The following is a 26,056-nucleotide window of genomic DNA, read 5'->3' on the forward strand; positions in this document are numbered from 1 at the left end:
TTGCTATACAAGCCTATTACTATCAACAATCCCAGCAAGGTTTTGTTTGTAGATATAGACAAGATTATTTTTATATGTACATGGAAATGCAAAGGGACTAGAATAACTAAAACACTTTTGAAGAAGTGGGAAGAATTAGTCTACACAGCTTTAAGACTTATTATATAACTACGATAAACAAGATGCTGTGGCATTGTGGAGGGATAGAGCCATCGACCAATGGAATGGGATACAGAACCTAGAAATAGACCCACACCAGTAGGTTTTGATAAAGATGTAAAAGCAATTCACTGACGGAAGGATAGACTTTTTGAAATGAATAATACTGGGGAGACAACCACAGGAAAAAAATTTAAAAGAACCTTGACCTAAGTATCAGGCTGTATACAAAAATTAATTCAAAAATGGGCATGTATCATAGACCTACATGTAACATATTTAAAACTATCAAAACTTTTGGAAAAACACAAAAGAAAATCTTGACAAAGAGTTCTTAGACTCAACACTAAAAGCATGATCCATGAAAGAGAACTTTGATAATTAGACTTTACCAAAATTAAAAACTTTCGCTCTGCAAAGCTCTAAGAGGATGAACAGACAACCTACGGACCGGGAGAAAATATTCACAAACCACATAGTTGACAGAGGACTAGTATCTAGATTATATAAAGAACTCTCAAAACTCAACAAAGACTCCAACTAGAAAACAGGCAAGCAACATGCAGAGACAGGTCATCAAAGAGGGGACACATACATGACAAGCCCACACAAAGGTGTTCCACATCGGGGAATGTTAAGGACAGCCGCAATGAGAGATCATCGCAGACCTATCAGAAGGGCTCAAATAAACAATGACAACATCAAATACTGGTGAGGATGCAGGGGCACCGAGTCAGCCAGGCACTGCTGGTGGGAATGTAAAACGGTACAGCCACTCTTGAAAACAGTTTGGCAGTTTCTTAAAAAACAAAACTTGTAACCACCGTATGACTCAGTAACTGCACTCCTGGGCATACATCCCAGAGAAATGGCAACTGATGTTCTCACAAAAACCTCATAAGTACTCATAACAGATTTATTCATCGAAGCCAAAAACTGGGAACAGCCCAGATGTCCTTCTACAGGTGAATGGTTAAACAAACTGTGGTGTATCCATCCCACAGAACACTACCCAGCAATAAAAAGTAACAAAATATTGGCTGGGCGCAGTGGCTCACACCTGTAATCCTAGCACTTTGAGAGACTGAGGCGGGTGGAGCACTTGAGGCCAGGAGTTTGAGACCAGTCTGGGTAACATAGCAAAACCCCGTCTCTACAAAAAATACAATAATTAGCCGGGCATGGTGGCAGGCGCCTGTAGTCCCAGCTACTTTGGAGGCTGAGGTCGGAGGATAGCTTGAGCCCGGAAAGCAGAGGTTGCAGTGAGCCAAGATTATGCTACTGTACTCCAGCCTGGTTGACTGAGCGAGACTTTGTCTCAAATAAATAAATAAATAAATAAATAAATAAATAAATAAATATTAATGCAAGCAATAACCTGGATGAATCTCCAGAGAAACAAGCCAAATGAAAAAAGCCCACCCCAGGCTGCATGTTGTATAATTCCATGTATATAACATTTGTGCAATGGCAACATTCTAGAAATGCAGAACAGGTTAGAGGTTGCCAGGGTTAAGCAGGGCTGGGGATGGGTGTGAGGGAGCAGGGCATGGTGGTAAGACGTTTTCACCGGGGGAAATGGGTGAAGAGTATACCGCGATATCTCATACTGTTTCTTACGACTGCATGTAAATCTACAATAATCTCAAAACAAAAAGCTTCATTTAAAATGTGGGGAGTCAGGGGGGCCAGCCTGCCTGGCCTCCAACCACGTGGGCCTGTTTGGTCAGATGCGGCCTGTTGTCCTGAGATCAGCAGCACCAGCGGCTGGCCCTGAGCTGGCCTCTGGCTTCGCAGCAGCAGAGCTGCCTCTCTAGCTGTGGGCCCTAGCTCCCTGCTCCTTGCCCTGCTCTGTGCCCCCTCATTCTCTGTTCCCGGGGCTGGCTGTCTTCTCCCACGTTCTCATGCCTGGGTTTCCAGCCCTTGCCATGGTGGCTCAGGAACCCAGGTGAGGGTGGGGCAAGGCAGCAGCGCTGCTGATCCGCTGATCCTGGATTACAACTCGGGCGGCACCCTCTTACTGAGCAGGGAACGCAGGCAAGCCATGGGTTCTTTTCCCTCCAAAAGCAAATTGCCTCACAACCCAAACCCATACACTTTGACATAATTGAAGTGGAACGTCAAACCCTGGGTGAGAGCAGGGCTGGCCCTTCATTCAGCTCCCATCTCTTGCATATGGAGTGTTTTTTGTTTTTTCCAAACATTCCAGTAAAGTATCCGAATTCTCTGGCCAACACAGGTTGCAGTGTCCCTGGTTGGAAGGCACTGAAAGATCTCATTAACCCCAGGGAGGGCCCAGCAGGAACATGTGATCCTGGTTTGTGGGCTGCAGGTCTGTGTGGGGACACTGTGGGCAGGAGTGGGCTGACTGGGCCTTGGGGCAGGGCCGGCACCTGTATCTGTAGCCCCGCAGGACTCTCTGGATGCTGAGCGCCGTTCTGTCCAGCACCTGGCTTCTCTGTAGCTCCAGCAGAGTGTCCTGATGATCCTGGAATGGGAGAGACACCATCACCAGGCTGCTCACCCTCACCCCACAGCCCCTGCTTGGGGCCTGGGCTCTGTCTTCCGAAGGTAGCATCTCTCAGGCTTCTCCCAGGAGGGCAGGCCAAAGAAGGAGGCCTTCAAAGTGACCTTAACCTTGCTCAGAGACAGGAGCTGCAACTGTACCTCCCACCCCAATCCAAGAACTTCCCACATTAGCTCTTTCTTCTTGCTAATTCAATCTGGCATCCTTCATTTCTGCTCTGAAGAATTCAAGAGGGGGCACAAAATTTTCCTGAAGTTGTGTTTTATTTCCCAAAATTAATGTGACATTTGCATTCAACCGTGTAAAAGCCCCATGCTTGTTTCAATATAAAAATGTTTCCCTCAATAATAGTGGGAGATTTTTAACACCCCACTGTTATTAGACAGATCATCGAGAAAGAAAATTAACAAAGATATTTAGGACTTGAACTCAGCTCTGGATCAAGTGGACCTGATAGAGATCTACAGAACTCTCCACCCCAAAACAACAGAGTATACATTCTTCTCGGTGCCACATGGCACTTACTCTAAAATTGATCACATAATCAGAAGTAAAGCACCCTCAGCAAATGCAAAAGAACTGAAATCACAACAAACAGTCTCTCCGACCACAGTGCAATCAAATTAGAACTCAGGATTAAGAAACTCACTCAAAACCACACAACTACATAGAAATTGAACAACCTGCTCCTGAATGACTCCTGGGTAAATAATGAAATTAAGGCAGAAATCAAGAAGTTCTTTGAAACCAATTAGAACAAAGAGACGACATACCAGAATCTCTGGGACACAGCTAAAGCAGTGTTAAGAGGGCAAGTTATAGCACTAAATGCCCACCTCGGAAAGCTAGAAATATCTCAAATCAACACCCTGACATCACAACTAAAATAACTAGAGAACGAAGAGCAAACAAATTTCAAAACTAGCAGAAGACAAGAAAAAACCAAGATTAGAGCAGAACTGAAGGAGATAGAGATACGAAAAACTCTTCAAAAAATCAATGAGTCCAGGAGCTGGGTTTTTTTTGAAAAAATTAATAAAATAGACCACTACCTAGACTAAAAAAGAAGAAAAGAGAGAAGAATCCAATAGACACAATAAAAAATGATAAAGGTTATATCACTACTGAGCCCATGGAAATACAAACCACCAGAGAATAGTATAAAAACCTCTATGCAAATAAACTAGAAAATCTAGAAGAAATGGATAAATTCCTAGACACATACACCCTCCCAAGACTGAACAAGGAAGAAGTTGAATCCCTGAATAGATCAGTAACAAGTTCTGAAATTAAGGCAATAATAAACAGCCTACCAACCAAAAAAAGCCCAGGACCAGATGGATTTACAGCTGAATTCTACCAGAATTACAAAGAACAGCTGATACCTTTTTTTTTTTTTTGAAACTATTCCAAACAATTGAAAAGGAGGGACTCCTCCCTGACTCATTCTATGAGGCCAGCATCATCCTGATACCAAAACCTGGCAGAGATACAACAAAAGAAGAAAACTTCAGGCCAATATTCCTGATGAACATCGATGCAAAAATTCTCAATAAAATACTGGCAAACTGAATCCAGCAGCACATCAAAAAGCTTGTCTACCATGATCAAGTTGGTTTCATCCCCATGATGCAAGGCTGGTTCAACATACGCAAATCAATAAACATAATTCACCACATAAACAAATCAAAAGACAAAAACCACATGATTACCTCAATAGATGCCGAAAAGGCCTTTGATAAAATTCAACATCGCTTTATGTTTAAAAAAACAACAACAACAACAAAAAACAACTCTCAATAAACTAGGTATTGAAGGAACACGCCTCAAAATAATAAGAGCTATTTATGACAAACCCACAGTTCCCTGAGATGGTCCCTCTGCTGGCCTTGCCTCCCTCACTAAATTGGAAGGCTCTCGGTTTCTTCCTGCGCATCTTAGCCTCTGAGCCCCAGCACAGCCTGACTATTGCACAGTCAAATGGACAGACAGACCGGTTGGAGGGCTGGGGCCAGGAGGTCCCTCTGAGGACACATGCCGGCAGGTGGGCAGGCACTATGGGGGAAGAGGAAGGGGCAGCAGGGATAGGGATGGGTGGGGGCTCGGGCGAGCTGGCAAAGCGTCCTCCCAACTCTGCTCCCAGCTCTTCCTCTTCCCTCTCACTGTGCTGGCCCGCCGAGGCTTAGAAGGCTAGGGGACAGGGAGGTTCCCTCCTCAGTGGTTGTGACCCAAATGGCACTTCTGGAGGGCCCCGAAGCTTCCTTTGTGTGACTTCAGCTCCCTGTGCGTTTCGGGGGAGGCAGGTGGTGGTGGTGATGCTCGAACAAGCCTCCTAGGGACAAGTCACTTTGTGGGGAGTTGACACACAGCACTCTTCCACTAAAGCAGTAGCCCTCCAGGCTCTGCAGAGGCTGGGCCTCCCCAGTGTGGGGAAGCCTGCATGGCAGGATGTGGCTCCCAGCATGATGGAGGCAGGTCTCAGGACACCGGCAGACCGCCCTGAGCTCCTGGGTGCTGCCCCATGGCTGGAAGGCGCCTCCTCTGCACCCTCAGGGCTTGCCCTAGGTGCCCCTCTGAGAAGCCTCCTGGGCTTCCACAGGCTGGGCTGGCCCTCCCCAGTCCCCTCACCACTACCTCATTGTCCCCTAGCGTGAAGTTCTATATCCAGGGGTGCCCTGAGGGTGGGAACCACGCTTTGAGCTGCTGCCCAGTGCCATTGGCTGAGGGCACATGGACCACGGACCCCGGGTCTGGTGCAAGAGCTGACAAGCCCACGAGCTGCAGGAGGCCAAAGGCCGGCTGGTTCCTGGGGGTCTCACCTTCAGGAAAATTTTGGTCTTCCCCACTTTCCAGTCTTTGTCTGTCCGCAGCCACATGTCAGCGATGCCCAGGGTCATCTGGCGGAACTTGCCTCGCAGCTGCCAAGACCAAACGGGGGTGTAGGTGAGATAGAGGGCAGAGACCCCTCGCCGGCTCTCTGGGGGTGCAGCCTCCCTCCTCCTCCCACAGGCTCCCCCATCAGGGGCTGCCCACGCCCCAGCCCAGGCACAGGCACAACGGGAACCTCGAGCAGGGGTTGGGGGTGAGGAGGGAACTCGGGGCCTGGGGCCTCCATGTGTTGTGAGACGCTGGGCCCCAGCCAGGCCCAGCCTCAGGATGGCTGAGAGTTCCAGACCGGACAGGAAGAACCTCGGGCCCCAGTAGCTTTCTAGCCCCACCACGGCTCTCCGACGCGGCAGGAGAGGACGTGTCTACTGTACAACTGCAGACACAGTCCAGAAGGAACCGCTGCAGCCGCCAGCTCTCCCGGACCCCAGGGAAAGCCCCTCACCTCCGCGGCGCTGGGAGAGGGACAGGGCAGGGCGGGAGGAGGCGAGAGGGAGGAAGGACAGGGCTCATGGCAAGACTGGGGCCGGGGAGGGCAGCGGGAGGCCGAGGGGAAGGCCGGGGATGGACAGCGGTGACCGTCCCCGAGGGGCGCTGACCTGCACCCGCACAGCGCTGGGCAGCAGCGCGCCGAACCTCTGCGAGAACTCCTCGAAGGTGTAGCGGATGGGGAAGCCGGACTTGCGGATGTGCACCGTCTCCATCATGCCCGAGTATCGCAGCTGCCGCAGACACAGCTCCCGGTGGAACAGCTGTGGGCGGACGCGGGGCGCTGACCCGGTGCAACGCCCCTCCTTTGCAGGCACCCCCTTCCCGGCACCCCGCCATCGGGCACCGGCCCACAGCCAGAGGTCAGTGTGTCCAGCCCCTCGCCCCGCCCGCCCCCACTGTCCTCCAGAGATGGAAAAACTACACAAATGCGACTTCAGTAAGGCTACCTTTTGAAGAGAGTAGAGCAAGTAGTTGAAAACCCCGTAGAGTTGTCAAGGAGATAAAAGCACTGGAAACTGTGGCACCCACAGAAACACGATACTCCCATCACTCTCAACTACCTGAAGCTGTGAGTGTAAACGTCCTCTGCACATGGCCAGTTAAAATGCTTTTTTTTTTTTTTAGTTTTATTTATTTATTTACTTTTTTGAGATGGAGTCTCGTTCTGTCTCCCAGGCTGGAGTGCCGTGGCACCATCTCGGCTCACTGCAACCTCTGCCTCCTGGGTGCAGGCGATTCTCCTGCCTCAGCCTCCCCAGTAGCTGGGATTACAGGCGTGTGGCACCACCCCGGGATAAGTTTTGTATTGTTAGTTAAAGACGGAGTTTCACCATGTTGGCCAGGCTGGTCACCAACTCCTGAGCTTAAATGGTCCGCCTGTCTTGGTGTCCCAGAGTGTTGGGATTACAGGCCTGAGCCACCGCGCCCGTCCCAGTTAAAAATGTTTTTAAGCGCCCCTTGCCTACATAGGTCAGGGTGGAAAACTGCCCCGTAGGCACTTAGAGTTTCATGGTGCCTCCCCCACAATAGTTAAATGAAAAAATAAATCTACTCAGAGGCAGAAAATATCCTCATCAACTTAGTCTCTCCCTCCCAGGAGATGGAGGTCAGAGTGAGACCTGGAGTGGGGGCCCCTCGGGAGGGGTGTGCGGGGCAGTATAGGGCCCTTGGCCCCAGGGAGCTGAGCCGTCTTTTGCTTGGAGGCGAGTGTGACCGGCAGAGAAATGGCATGATGTCCTTCCCTGGGGTGTCAGGCTTCAGCAGAGGTTCCAAGACTCTGCCATGGCTTGGATTCTAGAGAGCCCCCCTCCACCTACAAGCCAGGAGTCTCTGAGGGACCCTGGGGAACTCCTCTGATCCCGCAAGCCCACCAGCGGGCACTGTTACCCTACCTGCAAGGCCACAGCGCCAACTGCTGGTGGGGTCCCTGCCACACTGCGCTTAGCCTCGGGTAAGTGTTCAGCTGCGCTTCACTGACAATTTCCTAAGTGCCTGGCGTTTCTCGCTGAATCAACAGCCCTACCTGGTGTGGGTGATTGGCTCCAATTTAAAGATGAGGTGCCTGAGGCACAGGGTCACGCTTCTAAGGGGCTGAACCTGGGTTTGAACCCTGAGCCTATCTGGGCTTCCCCTACATACCACACAGCAGGGCAGCTGCCACCAATGAGAGATGTCCCAGCCAGAGGCACTCTCAACCCCTGAGCTTCAGCCTCAGGCCTGCCTGCCTGTTCTGCAGCTCCCAGCTCCCAAGGTAGGCAGGGTGGGAACGAGCCAGGGGTCTCTGGGAGCCCAGCTACTTCTCCCAGCAGTTAAGGAACAAGACAGGTTATCTCACATCTGCCTATTGTGCCTTCAAGGAAGATGCAACCTAGATTTCATAAGGCAAGCCCCATTTTATTTTTTTAGAGACAGGGTCTTGCTTTGTCACCCAGGCTGAAGTGTAGTGGTGTAATCATAGCTCACTGCAGCCTCGACCTCCTGGGCTCAAGTGATCCTCCTCCCTCAGCCTCCTGAGTAACTGAGACTACAGGCACATACCACCACACCTAGCTAATTTTTATACTTTTAAATTTTTTTGCAGAGATAAGGTCTTGCTATGTTGCCCAGGCTGGCCTCAAGCAATCCTCCCACCTCAACCTCACAAAGTGCTGGGATTACAAGCATGAGCTACTGCACCCAGATCCAACTTAATTTCACATAGTTTTATTCTTTCCAAAAAGGCATGTAATATTTTTATTCCCTTATGGGGATAAATTTTATATTGTTTCAGTTGATGTCTCCTAGTTTGGGGAATCCCTGCATATGCAGCCTCTGGGTGAGACTCCCCAGCCAGTGGAGCAGGGACTTCCATATGGGCGGGGAGTAGGCTGTCACCCCCTCACCATCTCACATTAGGTAAAGATGACTTTCTGCAGGGCTTGGTGAAAAGAGTGGTGTCAGCCTCTGAGGTCCTATTACTGATTGCTGCCTTTGTTGAGTGTGGTTTACACATGGGACATGTGCTGCAAACCTCATGTCCAACCCTCAGGGCCTTCCTGCAGGCAGGAGCAAGTCTGACTTTACAAAAGGGAAAACTGAGGCTCGCAGCAGCAAAGAGCCAGGCCAAGAACACACGGAAGATGCATGGAGGTCTCAGCAACCCAAAGCCCTGCAGGTCACTGACCTTCACATGACCTAGACTGGTCACCTTACCCCAGTGTACTTATCTGTAAGGTAGGGGCAGTAACAGCTCTAACACTAGCCAGGCCCTGGCAGAGGGAGTGACCACAACCCTAGAGGCCATCAGCCTGCTCCTCCTCCCTCCTTTACTGTGCCCCAGCCTCCTGTCATTACCAGCGGCTTCTTATATTCATTAGGTTTGATGCAGCGGATGAAGTAAGGCTGGCAGTTGGTCAGAATTTTCATCAGCTGGTCCAGAGACTGTTTGAACTGGCCTGCTAAGGTGGAGGGCCGTTTATTTGAGTCTGCAGACTGTGAATGGAAGCACAAAGCACAGGTGGGTCTCAGGAGCCATGTTCTGGGACAGCTGACCCCATAGTCCAGCAAGGGCTGCTGCCAAGGCCCCGCAGGTGGAGTGGTGCCTCCACCTGGTCAAGAACCCACCCACCCACCCACCCATCTATCCATCCACCTGCTCATTCACCCATCCAGTCACACACCCATCCACTCACCCATCCATCCACCTACCCAGCACCCATCCACCCACTCACCCATCCATCTACCCACCCACCCACCCATCCATCCACTCACCCATCCATCTACCCATCCATCCATCCATCCACTCACCCATCCATCTACCCACCCACCCATCCATCCATCCATTCACCCATCCACCCACCCATCCATCCATCCATTCACCCATCCACCCACCCATCCATCCATCCATTCACCCATCCACCCACCCATCCACCCATCCATCCATCCATCCACCCACCCATCCATCCATCCATTCACCCATCCACCCACCCATCCATCCATCCATCCACTCACCCATCCACACAGCCACCCACCCATCCATCTATCCATCCACCCACCACCCATCCACCCACCACCCACCCATCCATCCACTCACCCACCCACATAGCCACCTGCCCATTCATCTGTCCATCCACCCACCCATGCACCCATCCATTCACCCATCCACCCACCCATCCATCCATCCACTCACCCATCCACACAGCCACCCACCCATCCATCCATCCACTCACCCACCCACACAGCCACCTGCCCATCCGTCTATCCATCCACCCACTCACCCATTCACCCACCCATCCACCCACCCATCCACCCATCCATTCACCCATCCATCCACCCACACAGCCACCTGCCCATCCAACTATCCTTCCACCCATCCAACCATCCATTCACCCATCCACCCATCCACTCACCCATCCACACAGCCACCTGCCCATTCATCTGTCCATCCACCCACCCATGCACCCATCCATTCACCCATCCATCCACCTACCCAGCACCCATCCACCCACTCACCCATCCATCTACCCACCCACCCATCCACCCATCCACTCACCCATCCACACAGCCACCCCCCATCCATCCATCCACTCATCCATCCGTACATCCACCCCACCATCCACACACCCATTCATTCATCCACTCACCCACTCATCCACCCACCCACTCACCCACCCATCCACCCACCCACCACCCATCCATCTATCCATCCACCCACTCACCCATTCACCCACCCATCCACCCACCCATCCACCCACACAGCCACCTGCCCATCCAACTATCCTTCCACCCATCCATCCATCCATCCACCCATCCACCCACCCATCCAACCATCCATTCACCCATCCACCCATCCACTCACCCATCCACACAGCCACCCCCTATCCATCCATCCACTCATCCATCCATCCATCCACCCCACCATCCACACACCCATTCATTCATCCACTCACCCACTCATCCACCCACCCACCCACTCACCCACCCATCCACCCACCCACCACCCATCCACCCACTCACCCATCCATCCACCCACCCACTACCCATCCACCCATTCACCCATCTATCCACCCACTCACCCATTCACCCATCCATTTACCTATCCACCCACTCATCCATCCATCCGTCCATCCATCCATCCATTGCAGGTTTCCCAAGTGCCTACTGCATGCTGGGGACCCACAGGTGGTTAAAACAGTCTTTCCTGTACATGTCTGTCTGGCTTTGTAGCCATCAGGGGTGAGAGACCCAGGAGGGTGCCTGGGAGCCCACCTTGAAGAGATGGTTTCCTGCCTTTGCCTGGCGGATGGTCCCATGGCCCAGCCTGGTCTCTGCTGACTCCAGGTTGAATATCTCCCTCAGAAACTTGTTTTTGGAGGAGTAAACCACGGTGAGGATATCTGTGCTCAGCACATCTCGGTTTTTCTCCAGGAAGCCTATGGGGACACAGGGTCCACCCAGCATCCCAGCTCAGCCATCACTGCCCACCGTGGGGAAGAAAAGGGCAGTGGGGGGAATACAGGATGCCTAGAGGAGACCCCTCCTGCACAGGCCCCACTAAGGCCATGCTCTCCACCCCTCTAGCCAGGCACGGTCCCCACCATCTACCCAGCACAAAGTAACTCCTGCCATGTAAACTCTGGACCCCCCAAATTCCCATTCCCACTCCAGCCCCCTTGTCTAAGCTGCCACCGTCCTCCTGTCTCTGGGCAGATCCTGCTAGGGCTAAGGCTCCTTCAGGCTGAAAACAGATGAAGCCTCCAATAATAGCAGAAAGGCAGTGTCATGGGCTAAATTGTGTCCCCTAAAATTCGTATGTTGGTGTCCTAACACCCTATACATCAGAACATGACTGTGTGTGGACATAGGGCCTTTAAAGGGGGGATTAAAGTAAAATGAGGTCATTAGGATGGACCCTAATCCGGTATGACTAGTGTCATTATAAGAAGGGAGATGAGGCTGGGCACGGTGGCTTACATGTGTAATCCCAGCACTTTGGGAGGCTGAGGCAGGTGGATCATGAGGTCAGGAGTTTGAGACCAGCCTGACCAACATGGTGAAACCCTGTCTCTACTAAAAATACAAAAATTAACCAGGTGTGGTGGTGCATGCCTGTAATCTCAGCTACTCAGAAGCCTGGGGCAGGAGAATCACTTGAACCTGGGAGGCAGAGGTTGCAGTGAGCTGAGATCACACTATTGCACTCCAGCTTGGGTGACACAGTGAGACTCCATCTCAAAAAAAAAAAAAAAGAAAGAAAGAAAAGAAGGGGAGATGAGGACACAGACACAAACAGGGAAGGGAGGCCGTATGAGGACACAGGGAGAAGATGGCCATCTGCATACAAAGGAGAGAGGCCTCATAAAGGATCAAGCCTGCCAACACCTTGATCTTGGACTTCCAGCCTCTAGAACTCCGAGACAGTAATTGCTGTTGTTTAAGCCACTCAATCTGTGGTGTTTGTTACTCTTGCCCTAGTGACTAACACAGGCATGGCTCCAGGGGGTGAGAAGATCCCACATCTCCCCTTCAGCCATAATTTAGAATGGCTCAGTCCTGCAGTAGGGACAGAACCACACTGACAAGATGAGCTGCTCCTCAAAGCCAGGTCCCACGAGGCCAGGGGCTGCACTGCTTGGTCTCTAAGGACCAACTCCCAAGGGCACGACCCTGACTTTCCTCTTTCACTTTGCTCCCCTTAAGTCAGCCCAGTTTTTAGTGGTATGCCCTGTGCACACCTGCACAGCCTGCTGTGGATCTGGAGAGGCAGAGTCAAGGGTGGGAGAGGGAAGGGAGCCTGTTTCCCACCTCTTCCTGCAGGTGTCTGTGAGGGGAGCAGCACCAGGGGGCCTGCACTGGGTGCTGGGCGGGGGGTGGACACTCAGTGACACCCTGCGCTCCTGAGGCTCAGGCAGCGTTCCCCACCGGGGGCAGGGAGCTCCCTGGATGTTTTCGGGGTGGGGAGGGTTGAGACACTCCTGGGTTCAGTCTTCCAACAGGCAGAGTAAGTGAAGCTGAGGTTATTAGCACAACAGGGTATCCAAAATAAAACGAAGGCTTAGCTTTAAGTAATATTTCTAGAATTCTGCAACCAGAAAATCCAGAAAGAATCGACCTTGATCTTAGCATTACATAAGTTTCCTATCATTTCAGAAAATAAAACTCAGCCTTGAATTGCCCCCTGGAGGATGGGCTCGGTATCTTCTTTGTGTCCCAGGACCCTGCAGGTCCGATTGACTCCAGCCTCTTCCTTTTCCAAAAGCCCAAAGCCAGGATCTGGCAGGAACTATGAAGGAGCCATGGCACCTTTCCCTTTCTCCCCTGGGCTCCCAATGCCGAGCCTGTTCTGAGTAAATGACCACCCCCTACTCAAAAGAATCATCCCTGGATTCCTGTCCCCAGTTTAAATAGACCAGAACACCTCTTCGCTTCTCCACATGAGGTGCAGAGAGTGACCCTCTGGCCACCCTGCTTTCCTGACCACAGCAGCCCATGGTCACCTTCCTCGTTTTTCTTAGCACACCCATAGGGTGACCACCCCAGGCCTTCACTTCTTCAATCAAGACCATTACTGACCCTCTCTCAACATATCCCAAAAATTAAAATGGGTCCAAGACCTAATGTAAAAACTAACACTAAAAAAATCTTAGAAGAAAACATAGAGAGAAATCTTCATGACCTTATATTTGACCCTGGACTCTTAGGTATGACACAAGCAGAGAAAGGAAAATAGGTAAGTTGGACTTCTTCAAAATGAAAGCTTTTTGGGCCTCACAGGACACCATCAAGCAGATGAAAAGACAATCCACAGAATGAGAAAATAATTTACCAATCACTTATTAGGTACTTGTATCCAGAATAATAAAGAATTCTTACAACTCAACAATAAAAAGACAACCCATTGAAAACACAGTCAGAGCGTTTAAATAGACATCCCTCCAAAGAAGACGTGCAGATGGCCAACAAGCATATGAAAAGGTGATCGACATCCTTAGCCATCCGGGGATGCAGATGCAAATTACATTGAGACTTCAAACCCACTAGGGTAGCTATAATGAAAAAGACAGACAATCACACGTGTAGGCGAGGATGCAGAGGACCTAGAGCCCTCATACAATGCTAGTGGGAATGTAAAATGGTACAGCCGCTTTGGAAAACAGTTGGGCGGTTCCTCAAACAGTTAAACATAGAGTTATTATATAACACAGCAATTCTGCTGCTAGGTGGATACCCAGGGGAAATGAAAACATATGCCCGCACAAACACTTGTACATGGGTGTTCGTAGCTGTGTTATTCATAATAGGCAAAAAGTGGAAAAAACCCAAATGTCCATCCACTGATGAAGAGATAAACAAACATTCCAGATAATGGAATATTTTTCTGCAGTGAAAAGACATGGAGCACTGACACGTGCTACAACATAGAGGAACGTTGAAAACATGATGCTGGCCGGGCGCGGTGGCTCAAGCCTGTAATCCCAGCACTTTGGGAGGCCGAGGCGGGTGGATCATGAGGTCAGGAGATCGAGATCATCCTGGCTAACACGGTGAAACCCCGTCTCTACTAAAAAAATATGAAAAATTAGCCGGGCGTGGTGGCGGGCGCCTGTAGTCCCAGCTACTCAGGAGGCTGAGGCAGGAGATTGGTGTGAACCTGGGAGGCAGAACTTGCAGTGAGCAGAGATCGCGCCACTGCACTCCAGCCTGGGCGACAGAGCAAGACTCCGTCTCAAAAAAAAAAAGAAAAAGAAAAAAAGAAAATGTGATGCTAAGTGAAAGAAACCAGCCACAGAAGACCACGTATTGTATGGTTCCATTTATGCAAAAAGTCAGAATAGGCAAATCCATAGAGACAGAAAATAGTTGTTGCCCAGGATTGGGGTGAAATGGGAGTGATTGCTCATGAGGGGTTTCTTTTAGGGGTGGCGAAAAAGTTCTAAAATAGTGGCAATCATTAATATATTCTGGATATACTACAGTCAAGTTGTACACTTTAAAATAGGTAAATAACATGGTGTGTGAATTCTATCTCAATAGAGTTATTACCAAAAATAAAGCAAAACATGCCTGGTCCATTCCATTTTCTTTCTCCAGTAGAAGCCATACTGCTCATCCCTCTGCCCCACTGCTAAAGCTGCAAAATAGCCTCATCCTCTGAGCCTGCTTTCCACGGTCTCCCTGGAACCCGGTCCAGATTTGGAAGGGGCATCAGAGGAGCTGCACCCACCTTCTGCTTGGTAGTACACCTCGCCGGCAAAATGGGCAATGCCAAATCTTGCATCGTGGATGTTCTTGGGCTGTAGGAAGGCCTTGTTGTTGGCGTGGACACCGTTCAGTTTTTGCAGCATGGTGAGATCTGTCCCCTGGAAGAACCCAGACACCCTGTGGGCTGAGGTCCCAGAGTCCAGCCATGGGGAGGTCAGGCTCCAGGGCTTCCTCATGGAGGCAAAGCAATCTGGGCTCAGAATGATTGAGGGCCTCTGTATAGATGGTAAACTAATGCCCAGGGGTCAGTGATTCGTTGTAGGGAGTGAGGGCTGAGCTGGGAGCGGAGGCCGGGTCTGCCACCCTCCACGACCAGCTCTTCTGCTCCACTCCCTGAACTATTGTCTGAGGACCCCAGCCGTCAGAGAAGTGGGCCTTGGAGAGGAGGGTCTGTCTGGTTCGGCTGGGGCTCTTTTGCTTATTCCTGGCAGAGGTTTCAGTGACTCTCAGAACACGCGGCCACCCGAGTGGAGTTTCCCGGCCTCCAAGAGGAGACCCATAGCAGAGCCTCCACCAGAAGGTCGGCAGAACACACACCTGTGGGAAGCGGCTCTCTTCATCCAGGAGGGAGATGACGCTCATGGGCTTGAGGGCCAGCAGGTCCAGGGTGGGCCGATTGTCGGTGTAGTGGATATAGTCCCAGGAGATGTTCTCCGAGCGGTACTCCTCCTGCTCCATGGCGAACACATGCTGCACAAAGAACTGCTGCAGGTGCTCGTTGGCGAAGTTGATGCAGAGTTGCTCGAAGCTGTGAAGGCAAGGTCACTGCCCAGGGGTGGAGCAGGGCCAGCTGAGTCCCTGCTGCAGCAGGCTGGAGCCATAGGATCACCAGCCATCTGCACACAGCCCCATACAGATATACCCACAGATGCACATCTCATGTACACACAGATGCACACTGACTCCTGCACACCCTCTCTCCTCTGACTGCCTCCATCACCGTCACTTTCTCCACCCCACGGCAAAAAGACAGAGAAACGAGGAGGCTCAGCATATCATCAAGTCCTCGCCTTCAGCTTCTCACAGCCGCCTGCCGGGTCCTCTGCCAGGCCTCCCCACCTGACACTGAAACAATTCTTGTGGTCTGAGTGCACACTAGCAGCCCCACCCATGAGCCTTGCTATGGAGATGAGCTTCTGGAGATCCAGCATTGACTGCCGGGCCCCCTGCATCAACCAGGCATACGCCCTACTGCCTCCGTTCCCAGCTCCTCCAACCTGCACCTCCTCCTGCATTCCCTGCCTTGGGAAATGGCCCCTCCACCTACCATCTTCAGCTCAAGTCAGAAACCGAGGAGTTTCCGTCTCTGTCCCTCCTCTCCAGTTCCCGTCAGTTGCCAAAGTCTGGCCCATGCTATCTTCACCTGTCCCTCCCAGGGCCAGATGCCAGTGATCCGAATCACACTTGAGCTCTCTATGCCTTAGAGAGGGCACTGGGCTAAGTTCTGCCAGCCCTGCCTCTCCCGCCTGACTGCAGTGAGCAGGCCCCTGCCCTGCACCCCCGGCTGGCTCTGGGAGGGCTGAGATCCCAGCGAGCTTGCATGTGGAATGGCTTGTGTCTTGACAATCCTGGCTGTCCAAGGGGGGCCTTCTAAATCACTCCCAGATCAGACCCCACTTGGAGACAGGCCTTGGGCAGGGGCCTGCAAGGTCAGGCTAGCCCCCTGGCTCCTCGCACAGGCCGCAGAGGCCTCTGCTTCCTGGAGCCAGTGGCCCGGTCTCTGTCCCATCAAGCCCTTTCAATGAGCTGGCTCAGGTAAGCTAAATTGCAAAGCCAGTGTTGCCAGCCTGCTTATCCCAGTCTTCATGGGACTCCTCTTGCTGGTGATAGTACCGCTGAGCATCACCTGGCCTGGCCTGGCTCTGTCGCCTGGTCCCCTCACCACCTTTGTCTATCCAACCCCCAGCCTTCATCACAGTCGCACCTGGCAGCTATCTTCTGACCTGCCTCCTGGTTACAGCTCTCCAGCTTCCAGTCTGGGGTGCCAGGACACTGGGACACCAGGTCAGAGGAGTCCTGCCTTGCCTTCCCCCACAAACTAAAAGGTCAGGGATGGTCCACAAATGCATCTAGCTTCCCCCACTACCTAAGATGATAAGCCAGCCAGATGCAGATGAATCCACGTTACTGATTTCTGTTTCAACCCCGATCTCGTGTGGTAATCCACTCTGGCTCATGAGGAGAGCAGGTGGTCCAAGAGGGGTGATACAGCTCTTAGTTGTGTGGCCTTCTCCAGATGGCAGGGCACAGTAGCCACCCCAGGCAGAGCACGCAGACCTGTTGGGACTTGCCAGGCCTGGGTGCCGGGTGATGGCTCCCCTCCAACTTGCCCCCTTCGAGAGGAACTGGCTTATCTTCCGTTTTCTGGAAGCAGTGGGGCTGGGATCTGAGATCATACCTATTGTTCTCGAAATTTTCAAAGCCAAATATGTCCAGGAGGCCAATGGCCCTCCGCACATTTTTGGGGTCCTGGGCTGGTGGCGTGAAGATGGCGGCATTGATCTTCTTGACAATCCACAGGAAGAGGTGCCCATAGATGCCCTGGAGAGACACAGGGGTGGGAGAATCCTGGGCTTGCAGGCTCAGGAGGAGGTCAACTCCAAGTTCACCTGGAGAGGCCAAATGTCTTGGACCTACTGCAGATGTTATCCCTCCTTCAAAGGCAGGAAACCCGGGCCCGAGAGGCTGAGGAGTCCGTGGTCACCAGGCAGGTGACTGGCAGAGTGGGGACCTGCCCAGGGCCCTCTGCTCCGTCCTGCCCTCCACCGCCACAGCAAGGAGCAGAGCCATGGTCCACAGATGGCCATGTGAGCCCTGCCGTCGCAGCTCTGTACCTTCACAAAGGCGTCCCTCCGGTCAGCAGCCTGGACGATGTTCAGGGGCCTGGTGACGAACTCCCCTCGGATGAGGATGGTGTGCTTGGTCAGACAGTCCCGGAGCTCCTGGTGCTGCACCTGGGGAGGCAGGTGGGGGCTGTGTCGCACCCGTGGAGCAGGCCCTGGCCCAGCACTCTGACCCGCTTCTGCCAAGTCTTGCTCTCTCTGATGATCAAGCACCTATGCCCGCCTGAGGGTGGGCGGTGCCCAAGGCCAGGGCCAGGGCCCTGGGAGCTGTTAGGAAAGGATTCTCCAGCTCAGTGGGCCAAGCCCTTAGTGGGTCTCCCGAGGGCTGAGAAAGGGGCTGGCTCCCCCAGGCTGGCCTCGGAAAACCAGGGTGAGGGAGGGCTCTGAGGCCAGACCTCAGGCATGTCCCTGCGGAAATCAGTCCCGCCTGAAGGCTGAGAGTCTAAAGGAGCAAGTGAGTGTGCTGGGCCAGCCCTCCACTGGAGCTGACGAAACCCAGAGTGTCTGAGTGCCCTCGAACCAAAAGAAGAATGTTAATAGCGAAATGTGCCTAATGTGATTGCTTGCTTTATGTATTTATTTCTTGCTCCTGATTCTATTCATTTTCCACCAGAACTGTCAGCGGGGATGACATGGGGCACTGCCATGTCCCCATTGCAGAGGTAGCCCCTCACTCAGGGCTTGCTGCCCTTCCTTTAAGCTGAGGCTGCATTTGGCCTGGGAAACAACCAGGAAGGCTAAAGGGATGGACCCCGGACTCACATTCCAGTCTCCCAGAATAGTGCAAGCCCGGGAGAAGCCCTGCGGGGTGAGGGCCCAGGGCAGGGCTGGTCTGATGGGTAGGTTGGGGTCTGAGTGGGGAGTGTAGGGACTGGACAGGGCGGAGGGCGAGGACGCTGAGACAGGGCCATCGACAAGCAGAAGGGGATGTGGGGAAAGGGAGGGAACATTTGTTAAAGCCAAACTGGCCATTCCGCTGCTCTGTTTGGCACTGCCCCACTCTGCACCCGCCCTCAGGCACCTGCAGCATACAGAAGGGAGGGGTTTTTGGGAGAGGGGTGGGGGCCTGGGTAGGGTTATGAGAATCAGGTGTCAGGGGTCTGTCTGCCCAGACCTCTGGGGCCCCCCACCAAAATGGAAGCTGTGGACACAGCAGCCCTACCTCCAGTAACTTCATCACAGTGGGAAAGGCAGGCGTCTCCATCACGTCTGAGGCATCCAGGTTCTCGAAGACTGAAGCTAGAGAGAGAATCAGGAATCCTGAGTGGGAAAGCAGCCTAGAGCGATGGGAGCCAGGTCCCGACAGGCCTGGGCCCACGGTAGCCCCAGATCCACTCAAGAGAACAGCTGCTCTGGTGTGAGAGCCACACACAGCATCTCCCAGGGTCCTGGGTCATGGTCCCCATGACCATGGGTCATTGACACCTTAGCTGTTGGTGAACCTGGCAGACCACTTCCTCTTGAGGGGACCAGGGCCCTGGGTCGAAGGGAAGTTTAAAGAAAGGTGGGCCTATTTGGAGGGAGAAGTCTGACTTGGGAAACACGGCAGACACTGGCGCTGGAGAGATGGGCCATCAGGCCCCTCAATCCATGCTGCTGGGTGTAGAAACCCGAACATTTCATCACTCATTCAGTCACAGGAAGCAAAGCACTAATGGAGTTCCAGCTGTAAGCCAGGCCCCGCTCTACTGCAACCGTCTCCTGACTGGCCTCCCAGCTTCCAGTTCCTCCTCTTCAACCATTTCCAGCTTAGGACACGCCAGGCTGGTGGGGGATGGGAACTTTGGGTCTCTTTGTTTTTGCTTTTTTTCTTTTTTAAACTGAAAAAAATTGTGACATAAAATATACAGATAAAGAAGTGCATAAAACACAAAGCTGTGTTGTAAAGAATAAAGTCAGCACCATGGAACCACCGCTAAAGCCAAGTGTAGGCTCTGCCAGCACCCACAGCCCTTCAAGGTCCTCGTAGGCTGAGACTGTGTCCCTCTCCTCCAGAGGTAAGCACCCTCCCAACTTCAAACTTCCTAGCTTTTTATTTATCTTTTTATTCCCTACATATAGTCCCTAAACAGCGTTTAATGTGCCTGCTTTTAAATGTTATGTTAGTGAGCCAGTTGTGGTGGCTCACGCCTGTAATCCCAACACTCTGGGAGGCCAAGACAGGAGGATCACCTGAGGTCGGGAGTTCGAGACCAGCCTGACCAATATGGTGAAACCCCATCTCTACTAAAAATACAAAAATTAGCCAGGCTGTGTTGACGGGCCTCTGTAATCCCAGCTACTCAGGAGGCTGGGTTGAGAGAATTGCTTGAACTCGGGAGGCGGAAGTTGCAGTGAGCTAAGATCCCACCACTGCACTCTAGCCTGGACAACAAAGCAAGACCCTGTCTCAAAAACAAACAAACAAACAAATGTTATGCTAGTGGATCCGTCTGCGTTCTCTTGTGCCTGCTTCACTTCCTCAGTGTCGTGTTTCTGATGGTATCCCAGGCTCCGGTGCCCACCTCTGGTTAGCACCCACCTTTCCCCAGCTGAAGTGTACAGTCTGGCTGATAGATGACAGATCAGCCCAGCTGCAGCTCGCCTGGAGCCAGTGTTCTCACACGGCGTGAGATGGTGGCCCCAGCTCTTGTTTTCTATAGGGACACCCCATTGCTCCAGAACAGTTTCTGGAAAAGTCTTTCCCTTACCATTGCTTTGTGAATGATCTCTCCTGAATTCTAGAACCAGCTCTAATCTCTTCAGATATTGCCTGTGCCCCTTTCTCTCTCCTTTCCTTTAGGACTCCGATGAAAGGTGTGCTCCCTCTGCCCACAGCGTCCTCCCAGCCTCCACCTTCTCTCTGACATTTCCCACCTTTGCTCTCTCCATGCCGTACTCACAGTTTCTCCTGACTTTCTGTCCAGCTCACACATTTCCTCTCCTAGACAGGCACGGAGTCCCTTAAACCATCCATTGGGTTCTTCATTTTGGTTATCGTATTTTTTTATTTTAGAACGGAATTTCTATGTGGTTCGTTTATACATCTGTAATGTTTTCAAAGTTTCTCATTCGCTGTCTAAATTTTCAAGCTTGGCTGCTTCTTTTCTTGAGGAAAGTAAGCAGAACTTCTCTAGTCTGTGTCTAATAATTCCAACTTTGAAATCTTTGTGGATCGATTTCTACTGTTTATTATTTCTGCCGGTTCTTGTTCATAGTATCTCATTTCCTTGTTCCTATCTCTTCCTGGCTTCATGCTGGATGTTGTGTTTGAAAACCTACCTGCAGGAATCATTTGTAATCTAACTTGCTGGTGTTTTCTTTCAGCGAGGACTGTCAGTAACTTCCGTTAGGTGCTTGGGGGTGTTCACGGGTCAGGACACCTTAATCCCCAGACCGCCCCATGCTTACAACCTGGTTTGCAAGTTCATGCATGGATTTGTTTACTCTGGCTTACCTGAACCTTAAGGGGGAAGCCCTTTGGGGTCCCAGCTAAAAGTGGGGGATGATTGGCCACAGTCTCCACCTGTGGAGAACCTTAAGCTTTGACATTTTCCCCTTCACCTCACGAGGCCTCCAAAATCACAGCTGAATTTTTTAGATGTATTTTTCCAGGCCTTGGTGGGACCACAGGACCCTTCCTGCGAGAACCCCTAGAGATGCCTTCTTGCTCCTGTCCCCTGCCCCCTCCCTTCCCAAGGGTGCAGTTGGGGCAGACCCGGCATTACCCATGAACCCCACGTTCCCCAGGTGGAGAATGGCAGCCAGCAGCTTGCTGAGGTCCCAGCTCTCGGAGTCAGAGAAATGGAGGATCTTCATGGCCGAGCGGATGTGGGCATAGTCCTTGGCGTCGTTGAGCCCCTCACAGGAAGTGCAGTTCCCCTGCGGGACAGGGAGCCTCAGCTAATGGGGCCACCCCCGCCCCACCGCCTCCATCCTGGGGCCAGCAAGGCTGAGACACTGCCCTTCACAGGCACTGGGTGGACCGGGCAGGGTCCACGCTCAGAAACCACACACAATTCTTTTCAGAGGGAGAATCACAACACAGTAGCCACAGCATGATCGGGCCTTGCAGCCAGCACCAGCAGCTGGCCACGGTGTGACCTTGGCCAACTCACACTTCTTCTCTGATCCTCTATTTGTCGTTCGTCCCTACTCGAGCCTGCCTTGTCTCTCTGGGGGACACTGTGGGTTTGTTCCTTTAAGAAACGCTTTCCAAAGCTCGCCATGGGCCAGGCCCTGTGCTGGGCATCCAGGGGGGGCAGGCAGGGAGCCAGGGACCGTGCCATGGCCATTTGCCTGTTATAGGCGCCCAGACCACAGGGGCTGGGGCCAGCCCTATCGAGAGGTGGAGAAAGGCTTCCTGGAGGAGGTGCAAAGCTGGCCCCGCTGTCTCTGAGGACAGAGGGCAGTTTAGGTAGAGGATGATGGGAGCAAGGCCACGAGGTGAGGAGGTAGGGACAGGGCTGCGGGGAGGCTGGGGTGGGTGTTGAGAAGGGAGAGGTCGGCAGAGGGGCAGATCCTGGAGGGACTTGGAAACCACGCCGAGGAGTTTGGACTTCTACCCTACAGGTCACAGGGGTCACTGCAGCAGTGCCATCCAAAGCATGACACTGCAGAGCAAACCTTCCTACAGGAAGAGTGCCTTGGCTGCAGGGTGGATGACAGATTAGAGGTCAAGACTGGTAAGGGGGGCCCATGAAGTCCAGGCAAGGGCTGGTGAAGGCATTGGAGCCGTGGACCCAGGGGAGAGGGTTGCATGGGAGAGATCCCGGAGGCAGAACGCTCTGGGTCCACTCCGTGGTCAATAAACCAGGAGGTGCAGTTCCCCTGACGGCCAGGGCACCTCAGCTAATGAGCGATGGCTGTGATGCTGCCCTGTCCTAGGTGGCAGGTACAGCTGGGAGCACAGGAAGGGCTTTGCTTTCCTGGGGCTTGGGGCTTGCGTTTTAGGGGGCCTGTAAGGACAGACCATTGGAGTGAAATCAGGAACAGGAGGCGTGTGGGCAACTCCCTGTGTGTGGCCCACTGGGCACCGGGAGCCTGTCATCCAGTGGGGACCAAAGGAAGATGAGGTCCAGCCTGGGGCATGGGGTACATGTGATGGGAAGCGGGAGGCACGCAGACAAGATGATTCCTAGCACAGAAGGGCTGGCGAGGAGAGGGAAAGGGAACCAGCCCTGCCTCAGGGGCCTGGCCAGCACTGGGCTTCTCTGCAGCTGTCACGGAGGGTGAAGCGGCACCAGCTCTTTTTCATCCCTTCCATTGGCTACTGGAGGCGGCAGGTGGGCAGCTCACCATGGTCAGGTAGTGGTACTCGGAGGGCGTGCCCAGGCTCAGCAGCTGCTTGTCTTCAGCACTCATCCCCATGAGCATGCAGTAGAAGATGTGGTAGTTCCGCTCCTCAGGGGCCTGGGAGGGAGAGAGGGCGTTCCAGACAGATCCATGGGCCATTCTCCTGAGGCCTCAGGGCCTCAGACTGCCTCTGTCCAGCCCAGCCCTGGCCTCCGCTCCAAGTCTCTCAGCCAGGAGCAGCTCTGGCACTGACCCAGGGCCAGCCTGGCTTGGTTGCTGTCCCTATCCTGGGCCTCCGCAGCTGTCTCATCCCTGCCCTGAGAACTCCTCTCTGTCAGGCATTTCCCTGCATCTTGACTGCTCCTCAAAGCCCTGACACTGCTGTGTTCAAAGTCCCCAGGCCAGGAGTGATGGCACAGAGTCAGGGCTCTCTTCACAGGCACTTAGTGGCCCACGAGAGATCTGACAGCCACAGGGCTCCCTAGGCCTTCGGCATTTTAAAAATTTTTTCCGAGAGAAAGTCTTGCCCTGTTACCCAAGCTAGAGCGCAGTGGTACAATCTCGGCTCACTGCAGCCTCGAAGTCCTGGATTCAAGCCATCCTCCCACCTCAGCCTACCAAGTAGCTAAGATCACAGGCACACACCACCATGCCCAGCTAAGTTTTGTATTTTTTGTAGGGATGGGGTTTTGCCATGTTGCCTAGGGTGCCTTTCGTATTTTTTGAAACACTGTTTATAAATGCATTCTCATAAAAGTCAAATAATCTGAAGCATATACGGTAGTGTTAAAAGATGAGAGTTTCAGTTGGGCTGTAATCCCAGCAGTTTTGGGAGGCTGAGGCGGGAGGATTACTTGAGCTCAGGAGTTTGAGAGCAGCCTGGGCAATATAGTGAGACTTCATCTCTGCAAAAAATAAGAAAATTAGCTGGACGCGGTGGTGAACACCTCTAGTCTCAGCTGCTCAAAAGGCTGAGGTGGGAGGATCACATGAGCCCAGGAGACAGAGGCGGGGGTGAGCTGAGATTGCACCCCTGCACTCCAACCTGGGTGACAGAGTGAGACCCTGTCTCAAAAAACAAAAAGATGAGAGCTCCTTTCCACCCTGCCTTCCCCTTCCTTAAATCCCCTCCTCCCCGCCCCAGAACCTATATATTTTTTAAAAAACATTTACTTATAGCATATCTATAAATAGTTGTCTTTTCTTTCTTTCTTTCTTTCTTTTTTACACAAAACATATTTATGATTCTGCAACTTCCTTTTTTTTCACCTAAACATATCTCTTGGTGATCCTTCACATCAACACGGACAGACCTCCCCCTCTGTAGTATAGATATGCCATTATTTTTAAATCTCCCTCTTTTCTCGGGCAGGGCTTGTTTCTCACCTGCTTTAGAAATTTCCTGCCCATTTTGGGGTACCATTTTGGGTGACAAGTTCTATGAATTCAGCAACCACTGTATCAAGAGGTAGGAGATTCTGGACAGGGCAGAGAGACTCCGCCATGTGCTGGCTCTGTGGCCCTGGACAAGGGACCTAACTTATCTGGACTCAGTTTTCTCATCTGTACAACAGGGATAAAGAGTCCTACCTCTCATGGTTGTGAAGGTCAAATGAGATAAAACAGGAAAAGTATAGCACCAGGTTGGGGAGGTCACTAAATGTGACCTTGTTTCTCAGCTTGCCACAGTGCCGAGGCATGTGTCCCTCTCACACAGCCACAGCCCCTCTGTTGGTGGCGTTCTCCCCTCTGGACCCCCTCTGTGTGTGTGTGCTCATTTGCACACATGCATGTGTTAGGGGTTATGCCATCATACGAGAGCACCCCCCCACACACACAGGTGCATTAATTCTTCTGTTGTGGGTGCCACGTGTTGGGATCCCTGCCATCGGGACTGGCTCCATGATCACCCAGTGTAAAAGGGAACCATAGGCCCTCTTGCTCAAAAGCTAGTAACAGTTTCAAGGTGGCAATAGCAGAGCCTGAAACCAAGCCAGGGGCCCCCCGAGCACAGGGCCTGATGTGACAACACAGGACACGTGCCTCTGTACTTCCTGGCCATGTGGCATTTGGGATACTGTCATCTGTGTCTTTCTGCCATGGCCCCTAACACACCTGAAGATACAGCCCACCTAACTAGCCTAGTCTCAGAATTAATTCTAGTAGAGATGAGGAATGCTAGGCACCAAAGAAAGAAGAAATTTATATGAATGGAAAATTCAAAACGGAGAAAATTCTTTTTTTTTTTTTTTTTTTTTTTGAGACAGAGTCTCGCTCTGTTGCCCCGGTGGGAGTGCAGTGGTGCAATCTCAGTTCACTGCAACTTTTACCTCCTAGGCTCAAGCAATTCTCATGGCTCAGCCTCCCAAGTAGCTGGGACTGACTACAGGTGTGTGCCACTGCCTAGCTAATTTTTTTTTTTCATATTTTTTTGTAGAGACAGGGTTTTGCCATGTTGGCCAGGCTGATCTTGAACTCCTGGCCTCAAGTAATCCACCTGCCTTGGCCTACCGTAAGTGCTGGGATTACAGGCATGTGCCACTGAGCCCCGCTCAAAATGGAAAAATTTCTATCATTTGCTGTCCTGGAATACTGGGAAAGAGCCCTCATTATCCAGTGAGGCCTGTGGGTTCTGGGAGGGCCCTGGGGAAGAGGGGAGGAGAGGTGAGAGAGCTGAAAGGGGGCCCCTCTTGGAAACCTCCCCCATTCCCTCAACTCCCGACCTGGGCGGGTGGAGGCCTCACCTGCCGGCAGACCCGGGACTTCTCCAGGAGAAACTGCTCGATGCGTGCGCCCTCGATCACCCCGCTGGGGTTAAAATAGATGTCAATGTACTTCCCAAAGCGGCTTGAGTTGTCGTTGCGGATTGTCTTGGCGTTTCCAAAGGCTGAAGGTAAGCAGGCGATGGCCATGATGAGAGCAGAGAGGAGAAAATGTAATTTCAGTGGGATCATCTAAGAGGGCTGCTCAGAGGACGTGGCCAAGCTCGAATTGAAGAATGTGCACGGCTGCACCAGACAGTGATGGCAGCCAAGGGCCCGCTAAGAGGAAGACAAAAACCTCGGGGAAAACCTCAGAGGTCAGAAAGCATGAAGTGCACTTGCAGACGCAGAAGTCTTGTCAGAGTGTGGGATAC

General features: G+C 52.3%; 1 protein-coding gene across 1 annotated transcript in view; it reads right to left on the reverse strand.

The window, feature by feature from the left end:
• Positions 1-26,056, reverse strand: part of MYO7B (myosin VIIB) — a 104,708-nt gene that overhangs the window by 39,532 nt on the left and 39,120 nt on the right. Inside the window, exons 7-19 of the mRNA XM_037988124.2 lie at positions 25,665-25,807; positions 22,924-23,037; positions 21,354-21,507; positions 18,809-18,885; positions 17,638-17,757; positions 17,202-17,344; positions 15,341-15,551; positions 14,766-14,901; positions 10,811-10,974; positions 8,897-9,034; positions 6,172-6,324; positions 5,506-5,604; positions 2,553-2,647 (exon numbers count right to left, since the gene is read on the reverse strand). Coding sequence (XP_037844052.2) covers positions 2,553-2,647; positions 5,506-5,604; positions 6,172-6,324; positions 8,897-9,034; positions 10,811-10,974; positions 14,766-14,901; positions 15,341-15,551; positions 17,202-17,344; positions 17,638-17,757; positions 18,809-18,885; positions 21,354-21,507; positions 22,924-23,037; positions 25,665-25,807 — 1,747 coding nt within the window. The remainder of the gene's footprint in view (positions 1-2,552; positions 2,648-5,505; positions 5,605-6,171; positions 6,325-8,896; positions 9,035-10,810; positions 10,975-14,765; positions 14,902-15,340; positions 15,552-17,201; positions 17,345-17,637; positions 17,758-18,808; positions 18,886-21,353; positions 21,508-22,923; positions 23,038-25,664; positions 25,808-26,056) is intronic.

The sequence above is a fragment of the Chlorocebus sabaeus genome, chromosome 10 (genome assembly GCF_047675955.1).
Source record: "Chlorocebus sabaeus isolate Y175 chromosome 10, mChlSab1.0.hap1, whole genome shotgun sequence".
NCBI lineage: Eukaryota > Metazoa > Chordata > Mammalia > Primates > Cercopithecidae > Chlorocebus > Chlorocebus sabaeus.